This window comes from Somniosus microcephalus, chromosome 29 (genome assembly GCF_052327205.1).
Source record: "Somniosus microcephalus isolate GS21.2 chromosome 29, FLI_Smic_1.0, whole genome shotgun sequence".
In the NCBI taxonomy this organism is placed as follows: domain Eukaryota; kingdom Metazoa; phylum Chordata; class Chondrichthyes; order Squaliformes; family Somniosidae; genus Somniosus; species Somniosus microcephalus.
Window position 1 is genome coordinate 26,456,674 of NC_141015.1, and position 10,423 is coordinate 26,467,096.

The following is a 10,423-nucleotide window of genomic DNA, read 5'->3' on the forward strand; positions in this document are numbered from 1 at the left end:
ACAAACAACCATTCCTGAGGGCCACATAAGGAGTCTCCATTCATCATGTTCCATACTTGACGAATCTAACAGTTCAGTATCAATCTCTCTGGTGGCTTGCGAGACCTTTGTGAACATCTAACAGTAAAGTCCCTGCTTGCTTGTGGTGAAGCCACCAGCTGCTCCTGAGCAGTGCTCAGAGTATCTGACTCTGCAACGAGGGTTTCCTCTTGAGGAATAGGTTCCTGTGGAATTGGCGCTGTCCCTGGTGGTGGCACCACAGATGCACTTGGATAACTGGGGGCAACCCTGTCTTCAGTCATTGCATCTGGAACCTTCATTTCAATTTCCCCTTGTCTGGGAAGTATCTGATCTACATGTCTGCGTACTACCCTACCATCTCCCAACATGACCTGCATGATATGGGACCTGTCATTGAGTCTATGAAGCCAGGAATCCACTTTGGTCCATAACTGAAATTCCTGGTAAGGACCGCATCTCCTTCTCCAAATCTTCGGCTCTTTGTTATTTTGTCATGGTTCTCTTTTTGTTTGTTTTGTCTGTTTTCCATTTTCCTTTTTAGGTCTGGGTGGCCAAGGTCAAGAGTGGAGCGTAGTCTACGACCTAATAACATCTCAGCAGGAGAGAGTCCTGTGGTGGATTGAGGTGTTATTCTGTAGCTGAACAGAACCCGTGACACTTTGGCTGCTAAACTCCCTTCTGCACTTTTTTTCATCATCTCCTTAAATGTTTGTACGGCTCTCTCCGCAAGTCCATTCGAGGACGGATGATATGGAGCCGAGGTCACCTGCACTATGCCATTTTTTCTCAAGAACTCTTTTGTCTCTGTACTCACAAAACAAGTGGCATTGTCACTCACCACGATCTCCGGTAGCCCTTGATTACTGAAGCTCCGACGCAGGCAGTCTAGTAGTAGTGGAGGAAGCAGAATTTACAGGATAAACATCCATCCATTTGGAATGTGCATCAATGATTATGAGGAACATCTTCCCCATGAATGGACCCGCATAATCTAAGTGCAATCTTCTCCATGGTTTATCCGGCCACTCCCGGGGTGGAGAGGAGCCGCTGCTGGTGCCTTCCGGTGTTCCTGAGAAGTGCTGCATGTCTTGACTAGATTTTCTATCTCCTCATCTAGTTTTGGCCACCACAAGTAACTGCTAGCCAAGGCTTTCATACGCGAGACCCCAGGATGACACTGATGTAGTTGCTGTAGGATAGACTGTCGTGCTGGCTGTGGAATAATCACTCGTGCTCCCCACAACACGCAACCATCCTGCACACTCAGCTCTGTTTTCCTGACACTGTAGTGTGTGAAGTCAGCCCCTTCCGGATGCTGTGGCCATCCCCTCACCACATATTCTCGAACTCTAGACAGTACTGGATCTTTACCTGTCCATGTTCTTACTTGCTCTGCAGTCACAAGTGCCGTGTCAGTGTCCTCCAACATCAAAACTCTGTCCTCTGGAGCTGCACGGATAGGTGTGCCTGGCAGTGGAAGGCGGCTCAAGGCATCTGCATTCCCATGGTACTTGCCCGCCTTGTAGACGATGACATACTCATATGCCCTCAACGTCACTGCCCACCTCTGGATCCGGGGTGACACCATCTGTGGAACTGCTTTCATTTCATTGAAAAGAGAGAGAAGAGGTTTATGATCGGTGCATATGGTGAACTTCCTGCCATATATGTACTTGTGGAACCTCTGTAACCCAAACATTACTGCTAACCCCTCTTTGTCTAACTGGGAATAGTTTTTTTCCGCTGGTGTTAGAGTTCAGGACATAAACCTTATTGGTCTTTCTGTTCCATCTTCCATGCAGTGTGAAAGAACTGCCCCCACCCCATAAGGTGAAGCGTCACAAGAGAGAATGATGTTGTTCTCTGCATTGTAGTGAACCAGCACATCCGACGACAGCATCAGTTTCTTGGACTGTTCAAATGAAACCCCGTGCTCCTCTCCCCACTGCCACTGTGTCTCCTTGCGCAGTAGTTTGTGAAGAGGTGCTAACACAGTTGACTAATTTGGTAAAAACCTGTTATAATAGTTCAGCAGTCCCAGGTAAGCTTTTAACTCAGCCACATTTGTAGGAGCAGGGGCGTCCTGCAGTGCTTGTACCTTCTCCTTGAGTGGATGGAGCCCGGTGGCGTCCACTCTGTGTCCCAGGAACACTGCCTCATTCCCCAGGAAAGTGCACTTACTCCTCTTGAGCCGGAACCCTGCCCTCTCCAGTCTCTGTAGTACCTCTCTCAGAGTGCTCAGATGCTCCTGGTCGGTTCTTCCCGTCACCAGAATGTCATCCAGATAGATGGAAACATGTGGAATCCCTTGCAGTACACCTTCGATTGTCCTCTGGAAGATAGCTGGACTAGATGAGACACCAAATGGTAAGCGGTTATATGTAAACAAGCCCTTGTGTGTATTTATGGTGACATACTTCTTTGATTCGTCATCCAGTGTAATCTGCAAGTAGGCATGACTCATATCCAACTTTGTGAATTTCTTTCCTCCAGCCAGGTTTGCAAAGAGATCCTCTGTTTTGGGAATCGGATACTGCTCTAGTTTGGACACCCGATTGACTGTCAATTTATAGTCTCCACAGAGTCTTACCGAATTGTCCAGTTTTAAAACAGGTACTATGGGAGCTGCCCATTCTGAACATTTCACTGGCTCCAGTATGTTCTCTCTCAATAGACGGTCAAGCTCAGCCTCTACCTTTGGCTTCATGGCATAAGGCACAGGTCGTTGTTTAAAAAACCTTGGCGGTGCCTCCTTGTCTACATAAATCTTAGCTGGGGGGCCATTAAATGTGCCAAGTTCCTCCTTGAACACATTCTCATGTTCACTCAACACTTCTTGCAAAGTCAACTGTTTGCCCGCATCTATTTGATGTACTGCTCCCCAGTCTAATTTAAGTTCTTTTATCCAGCCCCGACCTAACAGGTTTGGTCCGGTACCCGATACTATAACTACAGGTAGCTGTTCCACTGTGTCCCTGTGTTGCACAGTTACATTAGCTGTATCTAATGTCGCTACTCGTTCACCTGTATATGTTTTAAGATGCAGGGAGCAAGGCTTTAACTCTGGAACTTTTGCACGGTTCCACAATTTTGAGTACTCTGCCTTGTTCATTATGGTCATGCCGCACCCTGTATCCACTTCAAAGTTCACCTTAGAGTCATTTACTGTCAGTTGCAATGTGATAGGAGCCACTTTTGGAATGTTCTCGAACATGCTATACATTATGAACATGTCCTCTTCTTCCTCAGCTTCCTCGCTGATGTGGTGTGCTCCATGTTTTTTCACTTCTCTCCCTTGGTTTTGCTGTCCTACCTCTTTTGGTTTGGTTTCCTCCACAGGTGATTTCGCCCTGCAAGCTCGTTTTATGTGTCCTTGTTTCCCACACTTGTAGCACTTTTCCTCCAGAAACCGGCATTCACTCACCAGGTGATCGCCCTTGCATCTATAACATGCCTTCACATGCTCATGTTGTGGTTTCTCGACGCATGTTCAACTTGTGCACAACAACCTGACCTGCAACTTGCGTAGCATTAGCTCTGTCTGAACCCTGTATTTCTTTTACATCTCGGTTCGCTGTCTCTATGGCTTGAGAAAGTTCCAATGCTTTTTCATAAGTAAGCCCAGTCTCGGATAATAATCTACGCTGCATTCGGTCATCCATAATTCCGCAAACTAGCCTATCTCGCAGTATTTCCTTCAGGTTGTTCCCATAATTGCAATCTTGTGCCAATTTATGCAACACCGCTACATAGTCTCTTCCTCTTTCCTGTTCCTTGAATTAAACATGAACCGCTGTACAATCTCACTAGGCTTAGGGTTGAAATGTTCTTTTAGCACAGCCACTAATTCAACAAATGATTTGTCTCCAGGCTTTTCAGGACTGAGCGGGTTCTTCATCAAACTGTAGGTTTGGCTTCCCACTGAACTAAGCAGAATGGCTTTCCTTTTTCCGGCATCATTTATTTCATTTGCTTCGAAAAAATAACCCAACACTTCACAGTATTCCTCCCAAGTTTGTGCTTGAATATCAAAAGCGGAGACCGTTCCTACCGTGGCAGCCATGCTCTCTTCCAACTGGTAGCTAACTGCAGCTCATGATTTTGTTGTTTTAACGTCCTGGCAGACTTCTCTTATTCAGGGTCCTGTTTTACCTCGTCGCCAAATGTGATAAATCCATGTAGTGAGACAAGGAACTCGAAGAGACGAGGTATGAGGATTAAGACGAGCACTTTATTGAACGACTGCGAGACAACCAGGCAGGCCTGCTTCCAGGCATTGCACCTTTGCTGACCTTGACAGGAAGCAAACCTCTGACCTTAACAGGAAGCAAACCTCTGACCTTAGCAGCAGCATTGGCTACAGCACCACCTGGTGGATAACCTTAATCATAACATCCCAGATTACTATAGGTACTTATCCAATTCCCTTTTGAAGGCCACAATTGAGTCTGCCTCCACCACCCTATCGGGCAGTGCATTCCAGATCATAACCACTCACTGCGTGAAAATGTTTTTCCTCATGTTGCCTTTGTTCTTCTGCCAATCACCTTAAATCTGTGTCCTCTAGTTCTCGACCCTTCTGCCAATGGGAACGGTTTCTCTCTATCTACTCTGTGACCCCTCATGATTTTGAACACCTCTATCAAATCTCCTCTCAACCTTCTCTGCTCCAAGGAGAACAACCCCAGCTTCTCCAGTCTATCCACGTAACTGAAGTCCCTCATCCCTGGAATCATTCTCGTAAATCTTTTCTGCACCCTCTCTAAGGCCTTCACATCCTTCCTAAAGTGCGGTGCCCAGAATTGGACACAATACTTCAGTTGAGGCCAAACCAGTGTTTTATAAAGGTCCATCGTATCTTCCTTGCTTTTGTACTCTATACCTCTATTTATGAAGCCCAGGATCCTATATGCTTTTTTAACCGCTTTCTCAACCTGCCCTGCTACCTTCAATGATTTGTGCACACATACCCCCAGCTCTCTCTGTTCCTGCACCCCTTTAGAATTGTATCCTTTAGTTTATATTGTCTCTCCTCGTCCTTCCTACCAAAATGTACCACTTTGTACTTTTCTGTGTTAAAATCTTATTTCTATTTCCTGCATTTTCATTGTCTGATTATTTTACTTTCTGGGAGCAAACAGATTCTCCCATACTACTCTCCAGTGCTGTACTTGAGAATATCCTGGCCTGACTGTCTCCAGTGCTCCCTCACATTACACCAATCTCTTATCTCCTTTCAGAGCCGCTCTGTCCTTGTTGCTGTCTTCTGAGAGCTTGGTTGTGATTGGTAGCTCGGGATGTGGGGAATCACAAACGTAATCCCATATCATACCACAACATAAAGTTGATTTATAGGTGTTCCCGTAATTCATCCTAATTTTAGTTTATAATATTAGTATTGTCTTTCTGCAAATGATCCTTTTAGAAAGCAAATATTTCGTGGCATCATGTTTGTGGCTTGGACAGTAGAGCAAAGCATTTAGTTCTCAGTGCTTTAAACAGAGAAGTCCTCTGGTATTTGTCGACACAAAACTTACATTCCTTAGTCTGACTCTTTCACTGACACATCCCTATATTTGAAGAATCGTTGTTTCAGACAGCATTAACCTATAATCTCATTTATTCTTTTTAATGGATTAAATTGGCCACGAATTTTAAGCAAAGACAGCCTGTAATTAACAGACAAAAGCAATATTCAACGGTAGGTTCACAACAAATTGAATACAGTACCATACTAAGAGCTGTATGGTCAGAAGTGGTTCTGGGAGGATTAACCTGCCCCCTCACTAGTCTGATGTTACACAGGAACAGCCACTTGTAGGGGAGTTAGGCGTAGCAGCAAAACGGTGAATGTATTTTTTTTTGTTACTAGTATCATCTTGAGCTGAGGTTTCACCAGTTTAAATTAATACCTGTGATTGCACAGTGACCACAGTGATACATAATTGAATGCTTGAGTATGAATCGAAGCTTTAACCGATGTGTGAATTACATGGGCGGGCACTTCTGAATCATTCAGCCTGGCTGCCTAGACATGTTGTTGCTTTACCTTAGATCCCTGTGAATTATGTGGTTTCCACCTCTAGCCCCTCAACAATCCCAACTCTGCCTCTTCCACTAAAACAAAAATGCTGCATCATCACTTTCGACAGGCAAAATGTGCGGCAAATTTTACCTGGTGTTAAACTGCATTTGCACTGCGGACCATGCGCCAGTGTATTCATTGCCAACATAATTCTAATGAAGTGTAACCTGCACAACATAACCTGCCTCGGGTACCGACTCCATCAATCTGCTTAACTCTTGCTCCGGCTGAGCTGGTGGTGTGCAAGCTCGGTGTTCTGTTTTGACCATTAGCTCAGCTTTCTTTGCCGCTTCTGGTTCATTGCCAAAACAGTCTTGTACCACATGTGCCTATTTCACCTGCTCTGCTACCCACAACCTCACCCCTCTCTTTTTAGCTACTTTTTGTCCAAGCATACATCTTAGTTCATACCCTCAATTCGTCTAATTCCAGAATATTACTGGTCGCCCTCCCCCCCTGTTCCACTATTTGAAGCTAATCTTTCAGCCATCGGTGGGGGGGGGGTTTACCTCCCCCCCCTTCCTTTTTTTTCTCTCTCCCACATGGCAGCTGTCTCCCATTCTGCCGGCGCATTTCACACCTAATCTAGAGCCGTCTTTTGTCTCCACTAGTCCTATCACCATCTCGTCTCGTTTTGAATACCTCTTAATGTCTCTTCTCTTTTTGTTGTCTCTCAGCCTGGCCTCTTAATCTATTTCATTCCCTGTGCCTCTTTAGTCTTGATAAAGGGTTTTGACCCAAAACGTTGACTCTAATTTCTCTCCACGGATGTTGCCTGGCCTGCTGAGTTTTTTCCAGCATTTTCTGTTGTTATTTCAGCCATCATACCCTGACCCTCTGAAATTCTCCTAGAAAACCACTTTGCCTTGCTACTTCTCTCCAATTCAAAAGCCTCCAAAACCTAAACCTTTGGGCCTAGGAGTTCGTTGATGCCGCGCTCATTTTACAGGCATAAAACAGGTACCTAAGCATCCAATATAGCGGGTGGCGTGCAGGCACCTGCCATATTGGTAACGGTTCCAGTATAGGAGTCTGGGGTCCGCGCCTGAAACGGCTGTTTATCCCTGGGTATATGCAAACAGAGGCCTAACGCCTGTTTGAGGCTCACCTCCTGACAGTGGACTGCCCTGAGTGCAGCCAGCTGCAATCAGGATAACCAGGTCTACATGCAGCCTGCAAATCGCCGCCAAAAAGGTACATTTTGGGAAAAACAATACTCCAGCTCTTCCTGGCTCCACAGCCGTTCCAAAAGCTGTTGCCGGCTTAAATCGGGCTAAAATAAATTTCCACCCCTTGGTCTCCTCGCCCCCCTCCCCCCGCTCCATAACTCCTTCACTTCCTGCTCTGTGTCCACCTCTGCTCATTGTGAAGAGCTCTGAGGAGCATTATATAAAAGTAAGATGCTTTCTAATACTCGACTGAAAACTGGAGTCAGTTTCTAATCAGCCTTGATCTAAAAGTATTTTTAAAACAGGTATTATTTCCACCTTTTTCATGTACGCTGCTTTGTGACATCAGCAAAAAAACAGTCCTGTTGTCCGCAGACATCACTTCATCAATTATAATGAAAATGATTTTCTCATGATGGTATTTCAGTAAATCATATTTTGCATTTCAACTCAGAAGTTCTAAATTTGATGACATTCGATCAGACTGTGGTGATGTAGGTAGGAATCTGCTGCCCACATACCCTATTTAGTAATCTGAACAGACATCTCATTTAAATGCCAATTTTGCTGAATTTAGTGACCATTTACAATACAAAAATATCTTGAATTCAACTCACCTGTGACTCTAATTTATCAAAGGTCCACCTAGCGAATAGCTGGCACAGACACGCTGGGCTGAATTGGCCTCTTTCTATATTGTAAACCTCTATGGTTCTGCAGAGTTTAGTCTAAAACCTGAATCAGAATCTGACTTCAGCCAATATATAACCTAGTTCAACTTCAAATGTTGCATTTGGCTTCAGCCAAGTAACATATTCTCAATTAACGTTGTGCCTCGCAGAGATTTATCTCATCATGTTAGTTCTCAAATGGTGTCAATACTATGTATTGTTACTTCACAGCATTTTATAAACTTTCAGGGGTCGATTTTCAGTGTGCTGTGAGGCGGGCTTTTAGGCGTGCGGGGGGCAAAAATCCCGAATTCGGGGGTCCCGACACCATCCCGCCCAAAACCCGCCTCCATGTAAGTTTCAAAGGAGGCGGGTACCCGCCCCGCACTGGGACCCGCCAACCCGAGGCGGGAAGGGATTAGTGCCAATTAGCTGCCTGTTAACAGGCAGTTTTTAGCCTAATCCCTATTTTGAAGGTTGTGTGGGATTCCCGACGGCTCCAAACCACGGCAAGTTAGAGGAGTCGGGCGTCGGGTTGAAGGACTTGGAGGGGTCGAGATGTTGGTGTTCAGGTGAGTGATGGGTGCATGAGTGCAAAGGTAAGTGTGTTTGGTGTGTCTAAAGTGTGTAAAGAAGTTTAAATTACCTGTACTTACCTTTACAGCCTTCCTTCCTCTAGGCTTCGGGAGTCCATCATTCAGCCGGCGCAGAATGCAGAATGGCTGCGAACTGTCAAAAGTGACAGCCTGCAGCTTTCTGTGCCGGCGAGATTTCTAACTGAGTCTGTGGAGAAGGACTCAGGTTAGAAGTAAGACTGTCAGTGTTTGACAGCTTCAAACAGCTGTGAAACGCTGACATTTCATCTGTCAACACGTCTTGACAGGTGAAATTTCAGTCTGTGATGTCACCTGTTGCCGGGTGGCCCTTAATTGGCCTGCTGAGCCCGCCGGGCGGGCTCAACAAGGTCAATCAAGTGAAAATCGCGTGGATTGGCCGCATCTCGATGGAGGCGGGCCTACAACCCGAAAGTTGTAGTCCTGCCTTCTTCCCGACTTCTGAATGAAAATCTAGACCAGTGTCCAAAAACTACACCGCACAAAGCAGTAAACATGAGTGCGTATTACAATGATATTTTGCAGTATTTTTATCTCATTGTTGGAGATGGACGCTTCTGTGTCCTTTAAATCCTTTTAGGTAATGGTTTGTGTTCCATAACAAAACACTAAGTTGAAGTGAAATGCTGATAAGAAGTCAAATAGGGAATTCAGAAGAAACTTCTTTACCCAGAGAATGGTGAGAATGTGGAACTCACTACCACAGGGAGTGGTTGAGGCAAATAGTATAGATGCATTTAAGGGGAGGCTAGATAAGCATACGAGGGAGAAATGAGTAGAGGATTACGCTGATAGAGTTAGATGAGGAAAGACGGGAGGAGGCTCGAGTGGAGCATAAACGCCGGCATGGACTGGTTGGGCCGAGTGGCCTGTTTCTGTGCCGTATATCCGATGTAAAATATTGTCAATTATGCAGAAACTTTTTTCTTTGTTTTGTCAGATTCTGCAGATGAAAGTACAGAGACTTGAGCATCTGGTTCAGCTGAAAGACCTCCGAATTGATGATCTGACAAGACACTTGAAGAAATATAAATCAAAGAGCACAGCAAATTGACAAGAACCAAAAGAAAAAAAGGGAACATTAAAATCTCCATGGGAAAAAACGTTTGGCAAATCTTTTTTCATTTGTTTGTATGCATACTGTTACCGGGACGAAAGTTCTCCCTCGCTAAACAAAAAAAGACTTGCCAACACTTTTTCACAGGGTCTGGAGCCTTTTTCGATTATTGTGCCCTTTAGAATGAAGGCTGAACCGTGTCACGATTCCACTGATCTGATTTACCTTGTTTTTACTTCAGGAACTCTGAGAGAATTGAAATACAAATTATTTTTATCTGAAGGACCTTGATGAATTATTAGTGCTTAGAGTGGTTTGTTGTAAAAGGGTGTCATAAACAAAGATTCTGCTCTCTGTATGTCTGCGCTGCTAGTCATGACATGTGAAAAGTGTAATTTAATATATGTATTTGTGAATAAATCATATTTTGTCTAGTTATATATTTTCAGCATTATTGGAAAACACAGTGTAGTTTAGTAACTTTGGGGGTGATTTTGCCAATGGGGAGCTTTTGGAGGCGGGACTCCCACTTGCCGGGTTTCAGTTCCGCCTCCATCAACTTCTGGCCAACCCACGCTTATTTCCCTTGATTGGCCTTGTTAAGCCCGCCCAGCAGTCTTAGCAGGCCAATTAAGGGAAAGCTGGTTGCAGAGAACGTCAACGTATGACGTTTCATCTGTCAAAAATTTTTGACAGATGAATTGTCATCGTTTGACAGCTCTGTGAAGCTGTCAAAACACTGACATTCTCTGTAGTTTGATGAGGTCTTGAATTCAAGACCTCATCAAACCTCTTTCTTTTACAGA

General features: G+C 44.8%; 1 protein-coding gene across 1 annotated transcript in view; it reads left to right on the plus strand.

Moving 5' to 3' along the window:
* Positions 1–10,049, plus strand: part of spef1 (sperm flagellar and cilia associated 1) — a 70,056-nt gene extending 60,007 nt beyond the window's left edge. The window contains exon 7 of the mRNA XM_085970430.1: positions 9,501–10,049. Within this exon, the coding sequence (XP_085826556.1) occupies positions 9,501–9,614 (114 nt within the window). The 3' untranslated portion in view covers positions 9,615–10,049. The remainder of the gene's footprint in view (positions 1–9,500) is intronic.
* Positions 10,050–10,423: the final 374 nt, after the last annotated feature.